This window comes from Mustela erminea, chromosome 3 (genome assembly GCF_009829155.1).
Source record: "Mustela erminea isolate mMusErm1 chromosome 3, mMusErm1.Pri, whole genome shotgun sequence".
NCBI classification, from domain to species: Eukaryota; Metazoa; Chordata; class Mammalia; order Carnivora; family Mustelidae; genus Mustela; species Mustela erminea.
The window spans coordinates 20,952,902-20,979,760 of NC_045616.1; the positions used below are offsets into that span (position 1 = coordinate 20,952,902).

The window sequence follows — 26,859 nt, forward strand, 5'->3', positions numbered from 1 at the left end:
AGAAGGTGTAATACACACACACACACACACACACACACACACACACACACACACAGAGAGAGAGAGAGAGAGAGAGACTGGAATACTATGCAGCCATCAAAAGAAATGAAATCTTGCCATTTGCGACAATGTGGAACTAGAGGGTATTATGCTGAGGGAAACAAGCCAATCAGAGAAAGACAATTATCATATAATCTCCCTGATATGAGAAATTTGAGAGGCAAAGTGGGGATTTTGGGGGGTAGGGAAGGAAAAAATGAAACAAGATGGGATTAGGAGGGAGACAAACCATAAGAGACTCTTAATCTCACAAAACAAACTGAAGGTGCCAGGGGGAGGGGTAATGGAGAGGGTGGTTGGGTTATGGACATTGGGGAGGGCATGTGCTGTGGTGAGTGCTGTGAAGTATGTAAGCCTGACGATTCACAGATCTGTACCCCTGGGGCAAATAATGCATTACATGTTAATAAAAATTTTTTAAAAAATTCCTTCAGAGGTTATTATAAAATATATAAAGAATTTATACGACTCAATACCAAAAAAACAAATAATCCAATTAAAATATAGGCAGAAGATATTTCTCCAAAGATATCCAGATGACCAAAAGACACACAAAAAGATGCTCAACATCCCTTATCATCAGGGAAACACAAATCAAAACCACAATGAGTTATCACCTCACAACTGTCAGAATGGCTAAAATTAAAAACATAAGAAACATCAAGTGTTGGTAAGGAAATGGAGAAAAAGGAACCCTCATATACTGTTGGTGGGGATGGAAACAGGTGCAGCCACTGTGGAAAACAGTATGGACGTTCTTCAAAAAGCTAAAAATAGAACTACCTTATGACCCACTAATCACACTTTGGGTATTTAACCAAAGAACAGGAAAACACTAATTCAGAAAGGTATTTGCCCCCCTACGTTTACTGCAGCATTATTTACAATAGCCAAATTATGGAAGCAACCTAAGTGTCCATCAGTTGATGAATGGATAAGGAGATGTAGTACATGTATACAATGGAATAATATTCAGCCATTAAGAGAATGAAAACTTGCCATTTGTAACAATGTGGACGGATCTAGAGTATAATGCTAAATAAAATAAGTCAGTCAGGAAAAAAAAAAAAAACCAGTATCCTATGATCTCACTTATATCGAGAATTTAAGAAACAAAACAAAGAAAAAAGAGACAAACCAAAAAACAGGCTCTTAACAATGCACAGAGAACAAAGAGATGGTTACCAGAGGGGAGGTGGGTGGAGGGAGGGATGAAATGGTGAAGGGGATACTTAACAGGATGAGCACTGAGTAACATACAGAACCGCTAAATCACTATACTGTATACCTGAAACTAATATAACACTGTATGTTAACTATATAGGAATTAAAACTTAAAAAAAAAAAAATAAAGAAGAGTTATTTACATGCTGCTTCCTTCTCATCACTTAGCCCAAAACTGGAATGTCACCTCCTCCAGCAAGGCCTTTCCCAACTATGACTAAAATCTCATCACACTCTATTCTAGGACTCTCTACCATAACAGTTATTAATACCTGAAATTATCTTATTGACTGTCTGTCAGATTGTCTGTCTGTCTGTCTGTCTCCACCTACCAGCACTTCAACTTCTCAGATATAGACTCTCTTCCACATCGCTCTAGTACTTAACATAGGGCCTGACAGAGTAAAGGCTAAATAAAAATATCTACTAAATAAGTGGTTTAATGGACTGATCACTGAGAAATACTAAGTAAACAAAGATCTATCTACTAACAGGCATAAAAGATAGAACTTACAGACACTTTTACTATATACTACTAAAACCTTTAATGGATGCCCAAGCATATTTCACTACTAACATCATCACGTCCATTATTCAAAATAATGGTAGATGCATGCAGATGTATTATCCAACAGACTCTGTAGTTCAATGCTAAATACTAGGAATAATTCATGTATTTCAAATTAAATATTAATGATATTTTAATAATGATATTATTGAGAATCACCAAGAAAATAAAACACAGCAATTATATTTTCAAAAACATTTCAAATAACTTTTGTTATGAATAAAAAATAGTAAAACCATTTTTGAAAATAACTATTAAGTCATTAGTAATTTAACTATTTCTTTTAAAATGGAAATTAAGTTTAACATTGTTAATAATTAACTGAATATTAGTTCTTATAAGTCACAAATGTCTAGTTCTAAGTAAAAACTATTATTACACCCCATCCCTAAAGACATTAACAAACTCTAAGCTAAAATAAGTACTAATACTTTTCAAAGTAATGAAATCCATTAGCACACGTGAAAAATCAAAAAATGACGGCATGATCCATTTTTCCTCCTTTAAGTTAATGAATAAACACTTCACAAATTAAAGTAACAGTCAGTTTGTTAATGTATTTTACCTTAAAGATACTCATTATTTCAAGTAATCTTTACTTTTACTTTATTCACTAAATGAATATCTTTCTTTTACAAGAGACTATATGTGTCATGGGTGAAAGTATCTGTCATATAGAATTTGCCACACAGAATTCAAATTTATGAGAGTTCTGAGAATTACAAAACAAGTAAGTCTTAAAATATGCTGTTAAAACATTGCTTTCATTTCTATAATGTCAGCTATTCCAGAAATGGAAAAAAAGGAAAACTTATATTTTAGATCCAAAATCAAGGTTTTTCATGTACATTTAAAAATTTCTTCATTGATTTTATTAAGAAAGAAGTAATGCTGGAAGTAAAACTATTTAATAAAGCCAAAATGACTGGCAATTATAGTTATAAAATCTTATGACCATATTGCAAATTATTGCCTTTTTCATATCAACTAATGTTTCCCATAAAATTACATATAAAAATGTAATAGGAGATTTTTCACCTTGTAAATAACATATTTATAGACAGAAATGAGTAAATGCTATTAGCATGCAAAAGAATCCTGAAGCAGATGTACTTTTAAAAATGTTTCAAAATTCCTCAAAAAAATTAAAAGTAGAACTACCACACAATCCAGAAATTCCACTTCTGGGTATTTATCTGCACAAAACAAAAACACTAAGTTGAAAAGATCATGCACCTCTATGTTCACTGCAGCATTATTTACAATAGCCAGGATATGGAAACAACCCAGATGCCCACCAATGGACCAGTGGATAAAGAAGACATGGTATATTTATGCAGTGGAGTACTACTCAGTCATCAAAAAAAGAACAAAATCTTGCCATTTGCAAGAGCATTTGTAAGTGGACCTTGAAGGTAATATACTAAGTGAAATAAGCCAAACAAAGACAAATATTGCATGATATCCCTTATATGAGGAATCTAAAATACAAACACACAAAACAAAACAAACACAGAACAGAATGGAGGTTGCCAGAGAGGGGGAGAGGGAGAAGTAGGCAAAATAGGTGACAGGGTTCAAGAGATAGAAACGTTCAGTTATTAAATAAATAAGTCATGGAAATATAATCTACAGCATAGTGACTACAGTCAAAAATACTGCATTGCATATCTGAATGTCACCAAGAGAGTAAATCTTAAAGTTCTCATCACAAGAATAAAAAAATGTATAGGGAGCCTGGGTGGCTCAGTCAGTTAAAGCCTCTGCCTTCAACTCAGGTCATGATCCCGGGGTCCTGTGATGGAGCCCCACATCGGGCTCTCTGCTCTGCAGGGAGCCTGCTTCCTCCTCTCTCTCTCTGCCTGCCTCTCTGCCTACTTGTGATTTCTGTCAAATAAATAAATAAAATCTTTTAAAAAATGTATAACTTCATATGATAACTAGGCTTATTGCCCTGATCATTTCATGGTGTCCACAAATATCTACCAAATCATTACATTGTATACCTGAAAGTATTTAATGTTATACATCATTTATACCTCAATTAAAATAACTAAATAAAGAAGAATGTTTTAATTTCTTAACATATCTTTAAGTAACAAAACTAAATTACTTTCTTAATCAAAGGATATCTACTTCAGTTTTTAAAAAATTCCTATATTAAAAAGTTTCTTTAAAAAACTCATATTTGTTGATTCAAGTGAAAAATTTAAAGACTAATTAATAATAACATCTTTCTCTAGTGTGCTTTTTTTTTTTTTTTAGTAGAGTAAGGGTATAAGGGAGGCAAATCATCAGCACAGAGTAAATCACAGAGCACTGCCTGATTTCCTGCACAAATTTTAAATATAAAACTAGAATCTATTAAGACCACTACAGGATCTTTTATAAGAAAACTCCTTATACAAGGATACACAGATAATTTGTACACACAAAAAAAGACTAGTAGACAGGATAAGGATAGTAGAAAAGGAGAGAGGATCATGAGAGTGAGGAGGAAGGGAGAGGCGCAGCCCAGGAAGAAGGAAGTATGAGGAAAAAGGGAGAAAATGGTCATAGCTGGTCACTGAATGGTTTAACTGAAATTTGCCAAGGGATAGAACTTAAATGTTATCACACACACACACACACACACACACACACACACACACACACACAGGTTAGTATGTGAGGTAGTGGATGTGTCAATTAACTAACTTGATGGGGAGAATCTTTTTACAATGCATATGTGCATCAAATCATATTGTGCATTTCATTTGTCGATGATACCTCAATAAGGCTGAAAGAAAAAGAAAAAGGAAGGAGAATATGCTAAGCAAATCCAATAGATAAAAATTTAGATTGAGAAAACTAAGAGGCAGTGATTCTATTGCTATGGGATGTAGTTAAATGCAAAGTTGCATTACATCTCAACCATAGTATTATTTTCCTATGAGGATATCCATTCATACCTATATTTAAGGAATAAATCTACATAGTAAAAGGCTCACTACATAAAACTTGTGAGTTCACCAAGAAAAATCTAGCTTTGTTTTATTTTGCTTTGTTTTGTTTTGTTTTGTTTTTACTTAGGGCATCAAAAACATTTACTTCTATACCAATGACAATTTTATCCAAGGATCAACAATTTACTTCCCCAAAATTCATCAACATTCAATGGAAAGGGCTGTCTACACAATCCCATGTTTTAAAGAGCCAATTTAGGGCAGTAAATGGGAATATGTGATGAACAAACTGGAGAAGTTGTGTAGAAGTATTCTTCCATATAATTCATTAACAATGGTGGTAGCAAGGAGATTGCTTCTTCTAAAATCTTGGGGGGAAACCTTAACATTGTAATGGTCATGGAAAGTTGGGTATGAGTCTTAAAACAGGGGAATGTAATTTTTCTTAAAATAACTCTCATGCTCCACATAAAAAACCATCTAATCCAACCTAGAGAAATCTGCCAAGCACTGTAACTGGCTTCATACACTATAGTTCTCAATGCTTTATACTCACATAGGCCAGAAACTCTGAAAATAACTCCACTCATTACATGATGATTTTCAACCCAACACTTCGGGCTGATGAAATGCATGACATGTTGTGTATAAAGAAATCCCGTCCTCTAAGTTACATGGTTCAAATAACAATTCACGAAACAATCTACGCAACATCAAAGTGCAGTTGGAGGGTGCAAGTGAAGACTACTATTAGCTATAAATCCACAAAAACTGAAACTACTCCAGGCAAATCAAGCAAATATAAAGCAACTGAATTAAAAAGACAACTACAATAAAGAAAAAGAAAAAAACTTTTAAAATCCAGGTAAAAATTTCAGTTAAAATCATATAATTCTACCTATTTTGAGTATTTTTAGTAACTAAAACTATCAATTATAGTTCTTAAAACTGCCTAATGAGAGCAAGTGACTAAAGAAGCAGTGACTACCAGAAAAGATTAAGTGAAATCACCTTATCAAGAGGTCAGTCAAGATAAAAAAAATTAATAAAATAAGAGGTCAGAAAAATAGCTTGGAAAACTATATATACTTTAAAAGTATTTTATAAGTTTTGAAAAATACTAAATTTTAAGCCTTTGTAAGGATTCAAAAATTACCCTAAAATGCTGTAGTTAATAGAGAAAGGTAGTAATCATTCTTAACAAAGATCAATATAAAGTACAATTTAAAGATTTATATGGTGTCTTATACAGTGATTTCTTTTTTAAAAAGGCAATAATAATGGATTAAAAATTTGCAAAATTTTATTTTTAACTGAAAATATTACTGTAAGATGATTTTAACTCATTTTTTAGGAAACCATTACACATTATTATTACTATTTCTTTTCTATCATACCTAGGAAGTCATTTGATAGTAGGTGTCTTAGATTACAAATGAGCTAACTTGTGTTTAAAGCCAAAAATTCAGTAATACAAGATAAAAAGAAATCTAACTTTTGTTCAGTATTTCAAAATATTTTCTGCATAGTTTCCCCAAACATTCATCAGCATTCTCAATATGACTAGCATTAAAGCTTTTAAGAAGAGTCTAATCCAGGTTAACAATAAAAAAAGAAAGTATGAAAACAATCAGAAATAACCATTCATATATCACACATATAGACACATATATAACAAGCTTATTTTTATATCACAAGTTTAGTTCTTCCTTACAACTTAACACTTGATACAGCACACTCTAGGAGTCATAAATAAAGAACAAAGCAAAGCCCCTCTTCTTGCCAATATGCGACTCCAACTGCGGTAGATTTAAGTTAGATATAAACATATATTACATACATGCCTCTAATACTATGAAAGATGTTAGTAAATATTTTCCCAAGAGGGTAGGGAAAATTTAATCTCTGAAATTAAAAGTTCTTGCCACCAAAAAAGATTTAAATAGCCCTAGTTAGAAAAATATGTTCCTGAAAGTATAGTTGTATTATATGCTATTTCAGTTCTTTCCATGTGAAAATTTCAATACAACTAATCACAGTCAATAAACCTTTTAGATGAATGTTGAAAAATCTAACCTTACCCAGAGTGATTACAAGTAAAAATGGATGCTATGCCAAAATTACATGCACCTCTTTCAGAATTTGGGCTACTATCCAAAACAATCTTCAGAGTCATTAAAATCTGTATCAACAGTCCAATGGCATTTTTTCACAGACAGAGAACAAACAATCCTGCAATTTGGAAGGAGCCATAAAAGACCCCAAAGAGCCAAAGCAACTTTTAGAAACAAAACAAAGAGGGAGTATGAAATCAGAGTACATTGCAAAGCTATAGTTATTGGAACAGTATGGTATTGGCATAAAAACACACAAATATATCTATGGAACAGAATAGGGCTCCCAAATAAACCCACACATGCATGACCAAATGATTTCTGATTTCTGACAAAGGAGCCAAAAATATGGGGAAAGGGGAAAGTGGGGAAAGGACAGTTTCTTCAACAAATGATGCTGGGAAAAGCTTCAACCACATGCAAAAGAATGAAACTGGACCAGCATCTTATACCACACACAAAAACTAATTCCAAATGGATTAAAGACTTGCATACAAGAAATGAAACCCATAAAACTAGGGAAAAAAAGGTGGTAAGTTCTTGACATCAATCTTAGCAATGATTTTTTAAATCAGGCACCAAAAGCACAAGTAACAGAAGTAAAAATAAACCAGTGGGACTACATCAAACTAAAAAGTTTCTGCACAACAGAGGAAACCATCAACAAAATGAAAAGGCAACCTATGGAACGGGAGAAAATATTTGCAAATCATATATCAGATAAGGGGTTAATAACAAAAATATATCAAGAACTCATATAATTCATAGAAAAAAACCAAAACCCACAAACAATTTGATTTAAAAATGGGGGAAAATGTACAGAGGATCTGAATAGACATTTTTCTAAAGAAGACATAGAGAGGGCCAACAGGTGCACGAGAAGATGATTGCTATCACTCATCATCAGGGAAATACAAATCAAAACCACAAAGAGATATAAGATATCATCTCACACCTGTCAGAATGCCTAGTATTAAAAAGACAAGAAATAACAAGGGCTGACATGGAAAATGTGGAGAAGGGGGAACCCTCGTGCACTGTTGGCAGGAATGTGAAGTGGTGCAGCCACTATGGGAAAGAGTATGGAGGCTCCTTAGGAAGTAAAAAATAGAGCTATCATATGGTCTAGTATTTCCATTTCTGGATATTTAGCCAAAGAAAACAAAAGGATTAACTTGAAAAGCTATATCTCTATGTTCACTATAGCATTATTTACAACAGCCAAGGTATGGTAATAACCTAAACAGCCATCAAAGGATAACTGAAATGAATTATTAGTCAGCCATTTAAAAAAAAGACTGAAATCTTGTCATTTCTGACAACATGGATGGACCTGGAAGGCATAATGCTCAGTGAAATAAGTCACAAAGAGAAAGATAAGTATCATTTGATATCATTTTTATGTGGAATCCTTAAAAAAAAAAAAACCACAAAAAAAAAACAAGCTCATAGATATAGTGTATAGACTGGCAGTTGCTGGAGGCAGAGGGTAAATGGTGGGCAAAAGGAAGAAACTACCAGTTATAAAATAAATAAGTCTGGGGATGTAAAATAAAACATGGTGACTATAGTTAATAATTCTGCAAAACTGCAAATACTGCATATTGGAAAGATGCTAAAGAAGTGTATCTTGAAAGTTCTCATTATAAGAAAAAAAATTTCATAGATATGTAGGGATGTTGACTGGACTTATTGTGTGGTGATTATTTTGCAATGTATATAAAGACTAAATTATTATGGTGAACACCTGAAGCTAATATAATTTTATACTCCAATTGTACTCTAATACCAAAAAATCCAGGCAATTAGTAGAACACTTAAATCAAAATAGCTGAATTCAAATTTAGCTAAATTTGAATATATTTAGCTAAAAAATATATTTAGTTTCCTTATTCTGTTATAGTATTCTAGGAAATAAATTAATTCAATCTCAACTACCTGATGATCATTATTTTTGTTACTTATTAAAAACTATAAAGTTTATGTACAGGATTGCATATTGATGTGAGTGCCCTCTATTAGAGATCTACACCTATCTATAAATTAATGAAAAGACTACTGCCCCGATCAGGTGCAATAATTTCTTTCCATTTTATAAAAAAGAACTTCTAACCTCACTCAACAACTAATCACATTTCAAACAATGGATCTGAAAAAATGTTTTAGAGGCACATTTTTTAAAACAAATACACTATGAAACCTTGCTTTTAATGGAGTCAGTGAATTTTTCTTTTTTATTTGCTTTTTTATGGTTATTTGGTTTACTTCCTTCTTCTGGGCAAGTTTAGTATGCCAATCTTATTATTCAGATAGTCAAAAACCCACGGACTTAAATCTTCTGAAAACTTCACCTGGTCTTATCAGTGGAAGACATCATAACTAGCACCACGAAACAACAGTACTAAATTTTAACACTGTTCATTAACAGTTCCATTTTCCTGAGTTTGCGTTTGTTCTTTGGCATTGGCTTAGGATATAATCCATTCTTCAGAAGGTGTTCCTTGCTGAGGCGAATTTGAGCACCGTGCTGAAGCTGGAAAGAGCATAAAGCTTGAAGAGGACGAAGCAAAGTCTGTGAAGATAAAAAAAAAAGATACTAAAATAGTGTCTAACAAATCACAATATTGTATCTAGTCTTTTCTTCATAAACAGGGATTATTATGTTTCTTTTTACCATCATTGGTTTTTGACTACAAAAAGTAATAGACACTCTACTAAATATGTGAAGATTTCCAAATATAAATTTCTTTTAATTCATACCTTACATAGCACTAAGGAATTCTGGTAAAAAGACGCAAGCATAGGAGCACTTGGGTGGCTCAGTGGGTTAAGCATCTGCCTTTAGCACAGGTCCTAATCTCAGGGTCCTGGGATTGAGTGTCACATTGGGCTCTCTGCTCAGTGGGGAGTCTGCTTCCCCCCACTCCCCTGTCCCTCTGCCTACTTGTGATCTCGCTCTGTCAAATAAATAATTAAATCTTGAAAAAAAAAAAAGACACAAGCATAGAGATGATAAAGTCCAAATTCAGTTTAGTTAACATATTCAAATATCCAAAAAAGCTGTTACATTATAATAATTTGATGTGTAACAGTAAAAGAGACCTTTAGATACAAATTGTTTCTTTAAGATTTTATTTATTTATTTGAGAGAGAGAGGAGAGCATGAGAGGGGTAAGAATAGAGAGAGGGGGAGACATGCAGACTCCCCACTGCGCAGGGAGCCAGATCTGGGGCTTGATCCCATGACCCTGAGATCAGGACCTGAGCCAAAATCAACGGACTGAGCCACCCAGGCGCCCCTTAATTCCCTTGATTCAGCTTCAATCACAGACTGATGCATGTTTCCTGCTGCCTGAGAACAATCGGATGACAGCAGCAATGGGTAAGAGGTTTACTAATTCTCTCACATTGGTCCGGGGACCACAGCAAGTTAAATACCCTGGTATTTGGTACATTTGAAAATAATTCTAACTATATACGTACCTGTCTAAATCCAAATACCGACAGGGCCAGTCATATTACATAAACATGTACGGGGGTGGGGGGTGAACCCATATGATAACAAAGAATGACGGCGGTGAAAACACAACTAGAGCATAAGCCCAACCTCAAGTTTTTCAAGTTCAAAAATTTAAAAAAAAGAAAAAATCCCACTCTGTCACATGTTTAAAACATATTTTGAGTCAGATTCTTTCCTTGGGCCCGAGATCCCTGATCTAAATCTCCCAAGTAACAATAGCAAACTTGAGTAAGCAAACTCTTTTTTAGAAATAAAAGGAACAAAGAAAGAAAATGGATAAATTTATCTACCAAAATGTCACAACATCTGTGTAAAAATGTATCATCCCTCATTCACAGAGAGTGGCAGCAAAGAGCTTAACATCAGCTCTCTACTTTGACACTGAACTCAGACACTGTGACAAGTCACCAGCATTTCCCTCTCCATATTTATTCTTTTCTTATTAAAAAAAAAATCCAAAATGTTATTCCAGGTAGCAATGTACCCAGCTGGTAATGCTATCTGGCTACCGACACTCCGTGTAATGATATGTGTGGTGGTGGTGGGGGGGGGGTTTCTGCGTGGGGCTTCCAGAGACACTCTTTAAAATGGGACAGACTCGACAGGCAGAGGCTCCTGCACTTTCCTCTTGCCTGGAACAGGACTGTGGGGGTGGGATAACTATCATGTGACTCCTAGGCGATAAACACAAAGATTAAAGTCAAACACATCCATTCGATGATGGACAGAGAGACAGAAGTGATGCCCAGCCCTGGGCTGCTCACCTCACCCTCCTTATACCCAGGAGAAAAAGAAGCGTACATACATGGTCCAAGCACTGCAGGAGCCACTCTGTCACAGGCAACCTCATGTAATCCCTGATTACACCAACGGGAAAGAGACAGACTTCTTGGAGAAACTCTTCACGCCATTAGTGTAGAAAGCCCCTTATATATGCTACCATGATTTCCTTTAAGTTGTTCAAATAAGAGAGGGAATGTGGAAATGACTATATATTTCTTTACAGAGTCAGCACAGACTGACTGGATCCTGAAACACCAACCCTAGAAAACAAACCAAGGACTACACAGACTGAGACAACTGAAGGTTCTGTTGCTATTTATGATATTTATCAGATTCTTGATGGACAGAACCCTAATATTCCTATTGGTAAGGGCCCCCGATGTTTACCTCCTGAAAAGAAGATTCTCCCTGTTTCCTGAGGTAACTCAGAGAAGGAGTTGTGGAGACAGATCTAGATTAGATCCCCATTCCATCTGTGTGGTACTCAGTAGGGCTGTTCACAAATACACCAGTCCTCCATCCTTGAAATTATCACTTGCTTTGGTTAACGAAATGGGAGCATAAATACTGGTGTCACCTCTGGACAGAAGCTTTAAAAGAATGTATGATTCACCAGCTCCCTTTACGCCTTCCTTGATGAGAGGAGAACGACGTATCTAAATGGTGCCTCCACCAGCCTAGGCCCCTAAGGGACTGTAGTAAGCACAAGCCCCCAGTGATCCCACAGCTCAGACAGTGTGACACACGCATAAACCGCTGTGGTGTGATGCCGTTCTGATTTTGCAGTCACATCTAGCCTATCCTGACTGGTGTAATCATCACTAGCTATGTGTCCCCAAGTAAGTCATACAACTTCTTGCCATTTTCTCCATCTGTAAAAGGAGGGAAATAACGTCAACCTTACAGGGTCATTATTCGGTTACGCTAAGGGGATGCATCTAATGTGTTGAGCACACCACATGGCAGTACGTGACAGGGCTTCTGTATAAACAAACATTATACCCCCAGGCAATACGAAGCTACAGGAGAAACAGACTGGTTCAGAGGAACAATGAAAATCCGAAATCCTCCACTTTCAAAATAACTTCATTTCTAAAAGTTTACTTGGCGGGTGGGGGACAGGAATCAGTGTTTTATAAAACCTTTTGTCAGCTGGTATAAAGTGACAGTTCTAAAGGGGCCATGACTGACCAGCTACTGCTGTCGAGCAGGGCTAAGGCACTTAGGCTGTGCACGAAGCTTTGCCCCATTTAGCTATATAGGCTCATGAGGTAAAACTTCAGAAGTAGAAAACGTTTTACTATAAAAAAGATCCCTAAGCTCGAGACCTCCAAGGTGCGAAAAGCCCTGGTAAGTATTACAGAAGCTGAATGAAAACCACCAATTTTCAGCTCCAATTTTTTGTTAATTTATTGGCAAGAATCGGGGACAAGGAAGAACAAGGGGATTAATTCTTCTTGAGTTCCTTGTGTTACGTAATTAATTTACATTATTCCACTCAATTCTCACAACAGGACTAAGAGGTAACTATTTTGGGTACATTGCAGGGAAGTAAACAAGCGCAAGGGGATTATGTGAATTGCTCATGGGCAAAAAGTGATGATGATAAGTGATGGAGGTTTCCTTCAAGCCTGCTTCAAAGCTCACCCTGAGCCACTGTGAGTGTTTGAAAAGCTGCTCAGGAATAAAGAGCGAGGATGAGCCAGCAGACTAAGAATGCTCTTCTATGCCAAGTTCTTCATTTTGAGGAGCCCTACCTACCCACACAGAATAAAGCCAGCTGAAAAATTACTACTCCGCCCCACTGTCTTAACATTTCATTAGGGGGCCCCTAATAAAAGGTTACTGGGGAAACATGTGTCATGGCTTTTCCCCCTCAGGAAAGAGAGAAAGCACCTATGTTCAGAACAGATAGTAACTGCATTTCTCAGAAGAATGAACTAATGTATTTTTTTAAAAACTGTAGCTAGATTTGAACAGGCTAGACTTGGGATTCCCCCACTGAGAAAGCTAATTTTTTGCCAGCTGTAATAATAAGCAACTTGGGATGTTCCATTATGCATTTCTTCTGCTCATGCTCTAGCCAAGAATCTTATCAGCACCTCCCAACTCACGCATCTGATTGTCAAACACCATTTTTCCTCTCCTGGCTACTGAAGTATGACTACTTCTGACGATCAAAGCAAACAGAAAGAGAACTATAGGACCTCACTATTACTTTGGGATTTCGCATGCCATTTGACCCACAGACAACAATAACAAAAGATAGGAGGGATCCTGTCGCCATTCTGTATCCTGAATTTTGCCTGTTGTTGGATATTATACGCAGGGCATAAGACAAGCTTCCTGCTGGAATGGTACATTAACTAATACCAGAATCATGTATCTGATGAAGCTGGGAAGGAAGGAGCAGTAGCAGCACTAGCAGTATTAGTACAAAAACTATCAAAACCCCTAGCCCCATCACATTACAATGACATTATTAAATCACCACCAACAATAATAAAGCTTCTGTTCAGAACTGAAGTAAAAGATCCAATTCCAATGCAGAAATAAGAGATGTAGGCCCATGGACAATTTTTTTCAGAACCCCAAAGAAGGAGAGGAAATAAAGTTCCAAATCCATAGCCAAAGAATATTACATTTTTCCCTCAAGATTGGAGCTTTTAATGGGTCCCTGATCTGATGTCAGCTGGTTGCAGAGTTTTAAATCAACAAAAAGGAAAACACAGAGACTGTACAGAAAGCAAGTTTAAATAACAGCGCTCAGTTTCGTCTTTCTTTTAAGATGCCTAAAAAGAATATTTTATTTTTGCTCAAGAACATATAAACAAAACAGAAAAACAAGTATAGGGGTATATAAAGTGCTTTGTTGATAGCTAGATACATGGGAACAGGTGATAAGGTTAAAGCAGAGGGAGAAAAGTCAGAAAACACTCTGGTCATTTGGGAGAAAGATGTACAGTCCCTCAAGAAATTTTTTTCTTCCTCAAAGAAAAGAGAACAGAGAAAGAGAAATTGCCTAGACCCAAAACAAATTCTACTTACAAAGACACACACACAAAAAAGCCTACTCAGGAAAGCCTACTTTTTTCATAAAAAGAAAAGCCTCCAACTCTGACATTTCCCATGGCTTAGGGTAGGGGAGAGGGAAAAAGCAAGTCAAGGCTTGCTTCTGGCATTCTTTTTTTTTTTTTTAAAGGGTGAGAGAATTTTTTTTTTTTTAAGATTTTATTTATTTATTTGAGAGAGAGACAGTGAGAGAGAACATGAGCGAGGAGAAGGTCAGAGGGAGAAGCAGACTTCCCATGGAGCTGGGAGCCTGATGTGGCACTCGATCCCGGGACTCCAAGATCATGACCCGAGCCGAAGGCAGTCGTCCAACCAACTGAGCCACCCAGGCGCCCTGCTTCTGGCATTCTTTAACTCTCCTTGCTCTGGACATCTTTGGTTCTTTCTCTTGGTAACCAATCCAGTTACTCTGACCTGAGCTTTTGTCCATTACTGAAATTTCCTTCACGGCTAAGGCACACTCTTGTAATAGTACCCAGAGTACATAATGAGAGAGAGAGAGAGAAGACAGGGATGAGTACTCTGTGTGTGTGTGTGTGTGTGTGTGTGTGTGTGTGCGCGCGTGTGTGTGTGTGTGAAAGAGGAGTTATAAAACTCCATCTAGCTATGCTCATTATCCTCTGACTCTTCTTCTTGAGTTTTATCAAAAATCTTCAGTGATTAAAAAACTCTAACAATTTAAGTCTTATTTTGCTGTTCTTTTTTCTTTTGCCTGAAGTGCAAAACATGTTCCAAAAGACGGAGATGTTTGTGAGCTCAATGAACATCGTTCTTTACTGATGATTATTAATTACATACAAAATCATCAGGCTTTCATGGAAATTAAATAAAATGATGATTGTAGGTTATAGCCTTTTCATATTCTGCAGGCATCTTTTTCTCAAAAAATTATCTTTTCTATACCCCAAGCAAGTAGTGATGAAGATAAACAAAAAGTTGGTACAACTTCTCAAATAAAAGCACCAATGCAAAAAAAAGGGGGGGGGGGCTGCTCTAAAATACTCTTTTAATTAGAAAGAAAAAAGCTGTGTACAAGAAACACAAAATGCTAAAAGAGAAATATAAAATAATAAAAGAAAAATCTAACCAAAAACCCCTGTATTTAATGCTGTGCTACTTAAAAGCAATTTAGCTTATTACAAATGCTGTTTGCACAGCTTAGAATGAATATTTAAATAATGCAATCTGGATGCTAAACTAACACAGAAAAACACCAGAGGGGGAAAGAAGGTTATAAATGCACACAAATTTCTATCACCAGAAACATTCAATTTGACACCTGAGCTGCAAATCTGTTATGCATTCCTAAATTTTCTAGATAAAATCTAACCAAAACTGCTTCCTTTCATAAACTATATAACCTTCCAAAGACGTACCTCTTGTATGTAATTATTTTTCTCCAAAATGGAAAGAGCAGCAGCTGCACATTCCAGTGTAGAAAGGCACCTATTAGTTGGTTGTGTCCGAATTACATACTGACTAGAAATGCTAGTTTTTAACTGCACCTGAAATGAAAACAGAATAACAGGATGTAATTTTTGTTTTAAATTGAAAATTATAAAGTCTGTGTTTTAAATACTAATCTTCCCAAATTGCCAGCTTAGAAGTGTTAAATGTATTGGGGTACAGTCAATGGCTCAATCAGGTAAATGTCCAACTCTTGATTTCAGCTCAGGTCCTGCTCTCAGGATCATGAGATCAAGCCCCAGGTCTGACTCCATGCTCAGCAGGGTGTCTGCTGGAGAGTCTCTCTCTCCCTCTCCTTGTGTTCCTCCCTCCCACCCCACTCACACTTTCCCTCTCTCTCTGTCTCTGTCTCTCTCTCTCCCTGAAATAAATAAATAAATCTGAAAAAAAAAATACTAAATGTATCAATATCTTCCATACATAATATCCTTTGGATATTGTTATTGTTAAATAGAAAAAGAGGATAGTTATATTGAAAATATATACAGAATACATGCAAATCCCAACACATCGTAAGTACAAAGACTAATAACCCTTTCTCAATGGGCACAAGCATGAAAAGACACCTCACAAAAGAAAATATAAAAAAGGCAAATAGGTACATGTAAAAGTGCTTAACATGACTGAACACAAATTAAAATCACAATAAGATAATATTTCACACTCCATAGAGAACAGTTAAAATCAAAAAGACTACCAACACCAAATGGAGAGAATATGAAGCAAAGGAAACTCATACATTGCAGTGGAAGTGAAAATAATTTAATCACTTTGGAGAACTGAGAGTTGGGGTTTTTTATTTTATTTTATGATTTAGTCTTCCATTATTTCTTAATATAAATTGACAGCTATATGTCTGTGTGCGGGCAAGTAAGCATACACACACACACACACACACACATTTTAGCTGAGTGAGACCTGAAAACTGACAAGAGTCAGACATGAGAAAGGCAACAGAAAATCAAATGTCAACATTCTGGCCTTTTGATTCCTATTTTAATTAAATGAAACTCAAGTAATCTTACACTCATAAAACCATATTCCTAGCCCACACTCTACAGAATCACATTTCAAGATGCGTAGGTAGATGAGTATCTCAGTTTTTATTCATAAAATATGTTAGCATGTGGAATGAAATAGTGGTGTCTAAGTGTTAACACACAGCAACTTAATAAAATCAGGTGTTCTCTCTCATTTTCTAACATCTCTGAAGTTCCATTAGTCTCTCATTTCTTTAAAGCACTAAAACTCCCACATTCATGGAACCTTGTCCTGCAGTCTTCTTCTTTTCTTTTAAGATTTTATTTATTTATTTGTCAGAGAGAGAGAACACAAATGGGGGAGCTGCAGAGAGAGGGAGAAGCAGACTCTGCTGAGCAGAGAGCCCAGTGCAGGACTCGACCCCAGAACCCAGGGATCACACCTGAGCTGAGGGCAGACACTTCACCAACTAAACCCAGCCGCCTCTCTTCCTTTGTTTCTTATGCATCCCTGCCCCCATAATGAGAAAGAAATATGGTTCTTCTACTCTGAACGCATTTTATTCAAATAATTCTCTACAACTTGTATCCCTTCTATCTTCAGAAAGAGGAAGGAGGCAGGGCAAAAGGGGGAAGAAGGGGGAGAGAGGAAGGGAGAAAAGCAAAGTGGGCATCGTAAAAGATTTACTGTAGAATGTATTTCATTTGGGGATAAATCCTTTAAAGCATATTTAATAATGTTTTAGAAATAATCATATTAAAATTATATTTCTATCAATGTAAAAGATGGAAAATAGAAGCAGAGAGGGAAAGAGATGGAAGAAAATGGTTCAGAAATGTGTAATGATAAAAAGAAAGCCTATGATTACATAACTGTAAGCATAATTCATGATGCTGATTAACTGTAATTACTAACAGCTTTGCTATGTCATCAGGTCAACCAGAAAACAGAGTACAGCCAGCTACTGCTTTCAGCACTCAAGTCCATCCCTAGAGAAATTGGTAATAAATATGTGATTACAACTAAAACTTCGGGAAACATGCCTAATTCACAGTGAGTGTTGTTTATTGGAAAATACTTGATTTCTGTTTTGTTTTGTTTCGTTTATAGTTTATTTGAGAGAGAGAACAGGAGGAAGGAGCAGAGGGAGAATCTTAAGCTGACTCCACACTGATTGCAGAACCCGATGGAGGGCCCAATCTCACAACACTGAGATCCCAACATGAGCTGAAAATAAAAGTCTGAGGCTTAACCAACTGTGCCACCCAGGCACCCTTGGAATAGATTCGATTTTTAAAAAAGAAGTTGGTAAAAAAATAAAATAAAAATAAAATAATATTTAAAAAATAAAAAAGAAGTTTGTTATTTCAGTGAGGAATTTTACTTTCTGCTGTGGCTCCGATAGCTGTTTAAAATCTCAGAATTTGGAATTTACCAATGCTAGAAGACTTCAGAATGTCCTTCATAATCATCTCTCCAGGATTTATCCAGTAACCAGATCTACTAAAAGCATAAATAACTAAGATCTGTCATATTATCTATATACATGTTATTAAAAGCATGTGAAGTGGATCTTCTCACAGGGTCTATTAAGCTTTTGTGCTGTATCACCTTCGTCAGTCTTGATTCAGTGTGCAAATGAGCAGGAACAAAAAGAAATCCTGTTGATCCATCTTCCTGAGAAGTCACAGGCATCATAATAAATAACTTGTCAGAAAGTGCCTTGTCTTAAAAGTTCAAGAAAATCCAAGGCAAAAATGACCATTTAAGAATAGAAAAAATTAATATGTTACTGAAGTATAAGGCTCTATTGAAAGACCAGGATTATTATATCAAACCTGACAAAAGCTAATCAATTAATCTCATTCAAATCATTTCAATGCTCAGTTCCTCCTCAGCTATAAAAATCACATAGATGGACCTGATGTTGTTGGATCCTATCTTTTAGCAATTAATCCTAAGATTATATATAATATATAGTATTAACCATAATTACATATCAGAACATAATTAATGAGTCTTATAATTGTTATAATATTGATATACAATTATTATATAGGAATGCAATTTCCAAAGAATGCTTCAGTAATTTTGATATTTTTAGAAGCTGGATCTCTTTGGATTTAAGTTGTTTGACTGCTCTTGACATAACTTCTCTTATAGGAAAAGGAAAATCAATGGTTGGCTTAGAATACTACTGGTATGGATTGTGAGCCTATAATACAACTCCCATTTTAGAAACAGCCAGCTCTTCCAGATCTTATTTCTAGAGTTAGCATTAGATCTTTTCCATTGATTCTCTGAACTGGCTAAAATTTGAAATCCTAGAAACTCCTTTGTTACAACAAGGCCTTTCTTTCTTCTTTTCCATCAAACCTTAAATATATATTTAACATACAAGAATACTAGGTAACAGTCTGATGACGACAACCACTGTTAGATCCCTTTAAAAGGGGTGTTTTCAAATGTCTCCTTCCTAGCATATCTTTAGCTGTTTGTGTCACAAGGGACAAGTCATTAAAAACCTGGGTGATGTGGCATGTACAGGGGGTTTAGTAATAGCTTTTAGGCCACAAAATAAGTAAATATCCAAGGAAAGAACATGCCATCTGTATAATACAGATATTATACAGATAATATCTATATCTGTAAAATACAGATATTATGTATCCCTGCATAATACAACATAAGCATTTTTAAAATAATTTTCTATAACATAAATTGGTTAGTTCTTTTGCCAAACAAATAAATTAAGACCTCAAAATTAAAATTTTACTTTTTAATTAAAATTTTTTTTTATTTTTAGATTTTATTTATTTGACAGAGAGAAACACAATGAGAGAGGGAACACAAGCAAGGCAAGTGGGAGAGGGAGAAACAGGCTTCCTGCTATGCAGGGAGCCCGATGTAGGGCTCCATCCCAGGACCCTGGGATCACCACCCGAGCCAAAGGCAGCCACTCAATGACTGAGCCATCCAGGCACCCCCAAAATTAAAATTTTAATTCGTACCTCCAGGCCCCACAAATGTTATATTTTTATAATTTGATGGTGACTACTTGTTATCTGTACTCAGGCATTTTTTTTTTCTTAAAGATTTTATTTATTCATTTGACAGAGATTCCAAGCAGGCAGAGAGGCAGGCAGAGAGAGAGAGGGGGAAGCAGGCTCCCTGCTGAGCAGAGAGCCCGATGTGGGGCTAGATCCCAGGACCCTGGGATCATGACCTGAGCTGAAGGCAGAGGCTTTAACCCACTGAGCCACCCAGGTGCCCCTGTACTCAGGCATTTTAAGCCTAGTTTCATTACTATATAAAAGTATTGTGTTTTTCAATTATTAAGAATCACAATACTTTCTAAGCACTTGACCAGTCTCCTTGTTACAGGTTTCTAGGAAAGGCAGTCTACTTTACAGTTGTTTCCTGAAACAACTCTAGTCTAAAAGAGGCCAAAATAAGCTCCCTTTCAGTAGCATCCTGAAGTCTTCACCACTGGAGGACACACAAAACAATCCCTCCTTGCTTCAGCAGCCTTTCTTCCATGACCTTCCACAAGCAAGATTCATCATCTGAGCCTGCATTGCAAGCGAACCTCTGAGGGAGAGGCACTGAATCTTTTCTCCTCGCCTCAATCTTTCAATCCCCTTCATTCCTTTCATTCCCTCGGCTTAATTCAACAGTGTGATTTAATAGTGGTAAGAGTTTAACTTTGGCATCAGACAGTTGCCAGTTCTAACACAGACTTAGCCACTTATGTTCAAACTTTCATGCACTCACTGGACAGTAAGTGCCCTTCTAGATAATACGAACGTATTGTCACTTTCCATACTCACAGAAAGCCTATGAAGTCAGTCCTGTTATGATCTCCATTGTCCTGAGCACAAAACGAAAGCACAGAGGGTATAGGAACTAACTCAAGGTTCTAAAATCAGGCATGGTGGAGCAGACACATGAGCCCTTAAAGTCCTATTCAAGAGTGGAACTCCATCACCAAGCTAATAATTAAAGGTTAAGGCAAACCTCAACACATGAAACAAATAAAAACAAAGCTATTCCTGTGGAAAGCAAGACTGAGGCACCTCTCAAGAACTTTAGGGTTCTTCTGATCATGGTTTGAAAATAATGATATAAAAGGAAGAGTCTTCTCCTATACAAGCATGAAAGTTACTCATAAATATCAGCGTCCATGCCTTGTTCCAACCCTGCCACACTCTGAAGCCTGCAAAATTCTTTACTTTTTTTAAAATTTAAATTCAATTATCCAACATATAGTACATCATTAGTTTCAGATGTAGTGTTCAATAATTCATTAGCTGCATAAAATACCCAGTGCTCATTGAATTCCAGGACTAATATTGAAACTCAGAAAATTTGATGAAAATAAAACTGAAATGGGCATTAGCTGCAGATGAAATGGTAATATTAGTGCTATTTCCTAAATAGATGATTGTTCAAGTTATTTTTTTTTTCTCGGCTGGCCTGAGAAACATTATTGCACAACAGAAATTCTATGGGAAAACTTATTTCCAAAATTACAAACAAAACAAAACTAAACTAAACAACACTGTATAAAAGATGTAGCTTAAATTGTAGCACTTTGTTATACATCAAAATGAGAAATAAAGTTCTGTGCTGATTCTTCAAAATGCAAAAACTTTAAGGTTAAAAAATGCAAATACACAATTTATAAGCCTAAAAATTAAGCCCTTAGAAACTTCAATTTTAAGCAACTCTAAATAATGATAAAAAATTAAAATTCTCTTGAGTGAAATATTTAGCCAAATATCTTGATGACTGGTTCATCTTGTTAATAAAAATATTTAATCTACCACTCTCTTTCACAAAACTCCCAGTTTAGTCATATCTGAAGTCACTGGAAACTGTGTGTATGTAAATATATCCAGAAGCAAAGTACAAACACAAAGATTCATGGAACCATGGAGTTCGAAGTAATCTTTAGATCTCCTTATTCTTAGGCATGATTATTCTTTTAAAATTTCTGAATTCACAGAATTATCCTAAAGTTTAAAACAATACTGAAATATAATAATCTCTCATAATTAAGTAAAACAAAATTTTATTTGAAATGTTAAGCATCTTCTTCAAAAAAAATTAGTGGGGGCATGAAAACAAAAAATTTGTTAAGATTATTGGTGATGGGGACACCTGGGTGACTCAGTCGGTTAAGCGTCTGCCTTCAGCCCAGGTCATGATCTCAGGGTCCTGGGATGGAGCACTGCATCAGGCTCCTTGCTCAGCAGGGAGCCTGCTTCTCCCTCAGCCTGCCACTCCTCTGGCTTATGCTCTCTCTGAAAAAAAAAAAAAAAAAAAAAAAAAACTTAAAAAAAAAAGATAATTGGAGATAATTTTAGAGTGATTTTAGTAAATTAATAGAATTTTATGCTACACAGCAATGCCAGGAAAGAATGTCACTATCTATTTTTTCCAACAACAGTTACTAAAGACAAGTCTCTGCTGAACACATGCTATAGAAATTAACTTTTGTGATAATCCACTGAAACTCAAAATGTCCAACTTAAATACACTTACAGATATGCATTCTTTCATATCCGGTTTCTATCAGTTTATATCCTTTATCAAGAAACTTACATTAGAAACTTACTCAGGATGTGAGAAACTGACGAACTTGTCTTACCTAAACAATAATCAATTTTAAAATACCTTGCTAGTCAAACATTTTTCACCAAAGATAAACTTCATTTAACAATTAGCAGTTCTATCCATTTCAAAAGCCATCACAGCTTCATAAATGGCTATAGAAAAATGAGTCACAGGGGTGCCTGGGTGGCTCAGTGGGTTGGGCCTCTGCCTTTGGCTCAGGTCATGATCTCAGGGTCCTAGGATTGAGCCCCGCATCGGGCTCTCTGCTCAGCAGGGAGCCTGCTTCTCGTCTCTCTCTTCCTGCCTCTCTGCCTACTTGTGATTTCTCTCTGTCAAATAAATAAATAAAATATTAAAAAAAAAAAAAGAAAAATGAGTCATAAATTAGCTGAGGTGTGAAATAAAGCACATATTAGACTATTACTTCATAAGTTGGTTTGTCACACAAGACGTACATTTTAAAATTTAGTGAGCGAAATGGTGCATTTTACTGATTAAAAACATTTATTTCATCTGTAACTTCGAATTAAAATAGTGTGTATGAATTGCAGGGTGGAAGGCACAACTAAAAGCATGAGATGGGGATTTAGACACACCTAAATTTAAATCTACATAATAGCTGTATGACCTCCGACAAGTTTTTCCAACTCTCAGAGCCTAAAACTTTAACAACCTCAGGGGACGCCTGTGCTTTAAGGAGCTAGTCTCTACGAAGTGTTTAGCAACGTCACCCTACAGTAAGCAGTCCCTACAGGCCAAGAGGGTGAGGAGGATGGTTTTACTGATGTGGTGGTGAGTCACAATGCTTTCTCCATACTTGAATGAATAGGCCTGAAGCTCTCCCATTTACCGCAATACAGCCAGATGAACAGCCTGGCCAAAGGTGTAGAATGAGTTGTGAGTTAGGACAGAGCCAGAAGTCAACTTCTACAGGATGGAAGAAGAAAAGCTAGGAAGTAGATAGAGAAAAAGCAGTCTTAGAGACAGAAGAAAGAAGAAGAAGAAAAGAGAGATTTCGCTGAATGCTGGAAAAGAACAAGTCATTTTGCCATGTAAATAAAATATTCCTAATAAGAATCCTGTTTTAAAAAAAAAAAAAAAAACTTGGTTTTTACTCTTTCAACTTTGAAGTATGTGATCTGACCATCATTAAAAGTGCCATCATCAGCAAAATAATTAGATCTTGTACCCATATCTTTAGATATTTCTTTAAAACATTCCCACACAATACTATATAAATAAAAGACCAATAATTTATAAAGATGTTTGAAAATCACTTTTAAAAGAAAAAATGTTCATTTCTTGCATGAACTTGCAAGATTGTTTTATCTGCCTAATGCTTTCTGCTATTTTCTCATCTTCCTTTACCTCTTCATGTGTGATGTTTAATTGACTTTATTACAGTGCAGACAGACATAGAAAAGAGTTGGTTAACAACAGGTTGCTATGTTCCTGTGAATAATACAGAGTACAAGATACCTAAATAGTAAGAAATGACGGGTTGCAGAATATCAGAACTTCTAAGACCTGGGTATATTTATAACTAATTATTTAGCTTTTTGTGTACCAATGGACCAAATATGTAGTATTTTAAATATCTATAAAACACTGTCTCAATTACAGTCTATATTTTATTGAGCAACATGGCAAAAACTAACTAAAAGGAGACATACACAGCATTCACAGGATGGAAAACTAAATACTTGAGAGATGTTAATTCTCAAAATCTGACTTACGAGTGAATGGAATCTCAGTAGAAATCTGAAGAGGTTTTTCATAAAGTATGATTTCGTAAAGCTGATTCTGAAAGTATATGTTAATGCAAGGGGGGAAAGAACGAAGATAGGCTGGAAGAACACAGTAGAAGAACTTGCTCTATCAGTAAGACCGAGTGTAAAGCAACATTAATTAACAGGGTGGAGGGGGCACAGAGACGTATTAAAAAATGGAAAAGAACTAGAAAGCCTAGACCAAGATTCTCACATAGGTACACAGGTGATAGATGACAGAGGGGGCACCCCAGCACAGTGAGTTTTATTCTGGCATTTTCAGTGAGTGGCGCTGGGACAATAAATGTGCAATAATCCAGGCAGCCATATGGGAGAAAAAAATGAAATTAGACCCATAGCTCACACCAAACAGAAAAATCAATTACAGGTAGATTAAATACAAATGTAAAAGATGAAACTGCAAACTTTTAGAAGAACATAAGAGAATATGAGGGAGAGGTAAGAATGAATGTTGTAGCACAAAAAAAAACCACTAACCATGAAAAAGAAGGATGGAGAAATCCAACGACATTAAAATATAAAATTCCATTTACCAAGACACAGTATAAAAAGAGAGAAAGGACAATATATTCGCAATATATACAACTGCCAAATGGCTCAGATCCAGAATATATAAGAACTCCTAGAAACCAATAAGAAAAAGTCAAAAAGCTGAAAGAAAAATGGCTAAGAGATGTTATTACACAATTCAACAAAGAGAAGATCTAATGGCCAATAAATATAATAAAAGTGTGTTAAACCACATAAATAAACACAAGAATTAAAACAAAATGAGAAGCTACTACACACTCATCAGATGGGCAAAAAATTTAGAACACTGACATTACCAAATGTTAGATCAACAGCCATACATTGCTGGTGGGAGCATAAACAGTTACAATCACTTTATAACAATTTGGTTCAATCTAGTAAAACTGAAATTATGCTTAAGCCATGATCCATCTAGTTCATTTCTAGGTATATACTGGGTGGGATTCTCACATACGTGCATCATGCCCTGTGCACAAGAACATTCACAGCAGCTCTGATCATAACAGCTCCAAGCTGAAAACAACCCCAATGTCTACCAACAACAGAACACACAGTAATATATCCACATAATGGGATTTTTGTACAGCAACGAAAATGAGCAAAGTACGGGTATGAACAATAACACCGATGAGTCTTAAATATACAATAGTGAAGAAAGACAATATACAAGAAAGCCTACATCATATGGTTTGGCTTCTAAACAGTTAAAAAATTAGGCAAAACTACAACATTTAGGAATACATACATATATATAAATACAAAACAAAGAAGTAATTATAATAGAGGTCATGATACTGTTACTTCTGGAGGTAAGAAAGAAGGTAGTGAAAGAGGTAGTGACATGTGGTAGAATGGGGGACCACACCTTCTCAGGTGCCAATAACACCTTAAATCTATTTCTTGATTTAAATGGTGGTTTTATGAGCATTAAGTATTTCTTGCCTGTAAACATGTTTTATGAACATTTGAAAATAAAACATGTTATTAAAAACTCTCACAATAAGCATTAGTTCAACAAATGCTCCTCCCTTATTATTAGAAGTCTTCTCTGCTGTACAAAACACTAAAATCAAACTAGAAAACAGAGAATAGCTGTTAGTAATTAGCTGTGCGACCTCAGGGAGGTTACTTACTTTTCAGGGTCTCACTTCCCTAATAAATAAAATAATTGATTCAAATCTCTCTCTTAGAGTCAAGTTCTAAAATTCTTGGATTCCCATTATCTCCCATCACTTGAGTAAATACTGTGAAAGCCCAGATTAAACCTCACGTATATTTCCATTCTTCACTGAACAGGCAAAGTGGAAAAAGTTGCAGAGGCAATATCAAATAGATACACACACAGACATATTATTATTTCACTTTTATTTAAAAACCGATAAGCAGGCAAATGGTGACCCTGAATCACTACCTTCCTGTCAGCCTAACAGAGTGCTAGGGATATAAAGACCTGCCGATTGATAAATAAGTTTTTGAAACTCAAATAGGCAATAACTATCCTGTCTGAGAGCTGAAAAAAGTGCTAGAGAGGAATACAATCTGCGTCTAGTGTGTAGCCCTGTGGAATTTAATTTTATGAAGACTGCTGTCCATGCAAGTGTCGTCAACATCCTGAGATGTGCCATGATGCCTATACTTGTTCTGTTAATAAAGTCTCCTAGACTATTTCAGAGAGCTAGTGAAATCCAAAAAGTGAACTCATATTTCTTCAATGAATCCATCCCAACACAATCCGGACACTATGTGATAGTCATTAATGATATAGTATCAAGACAAAATGGCATCATTCTATCAACATTGTAGTTTGAAAAATATGTCCGTAAGTGTTAGATACTGAGTTTGACAAATGAATTCATGTTTAGAGACATGTATAAAGCTGAAGAATCCCCACCCCAAAAAGTGGTGGAACCATGGTAACTGCTAGGGAGAATGAGAATAGGGGAAAAGAATAGGAAGTAGAGTAATCTCATCAAACAGGGATTTCATTACTATTCAGTAAGAAAAGAATTCTGATTCCAAATTAAAACTGAATTTTCCCAAAGCCCATCATTCATCTTATGAAGTGATTTAAGAGAAAATTTTATTAGATGGTTAAGCAAAACAATGGCATGTCAATTCCACATGTCTTTGTGGAAAGCATTAGTTACAAAAAATGTATCGCTATGATGATATGCAATATTTTAAC

General features: G+C 35.7%; 1 protein-coding gene across 2 annotated transcripts in view; it reads right to left on the reverse strand.

Moving 5' to 3' along the window:
* Positions 1-7,888: 7,888 nt before the first annotated feature.
* Positions 7,889-26,859, reverse strand: part of DTWD2 (DTW domain containing 2) — a 101,939-nt gene continuing 82,968 nt past the window's right edge. The window contains exons 5-6 of one of the 2 annotated variants that reach the window (XM_032335414.1): positions 15,663-15,791; positions 7,889-9,483 (exon numbers count right to left, since the gene is read on the reverse strand). In XM_032335414.1, the coding sequence (XP_032191305.1) occupies positions 9,313-9,483; positions 15,663-15,791 (300 nt within the window). In that variant the 3' untranslated portion in view covers positions 7,889-9,312. The remainder of the gene's footprint in view (positions 9,484-15,662; positions 15,792-26,859) is intronic. The other variant, XM_032335416.1, reaches the window with a different exon arrangement.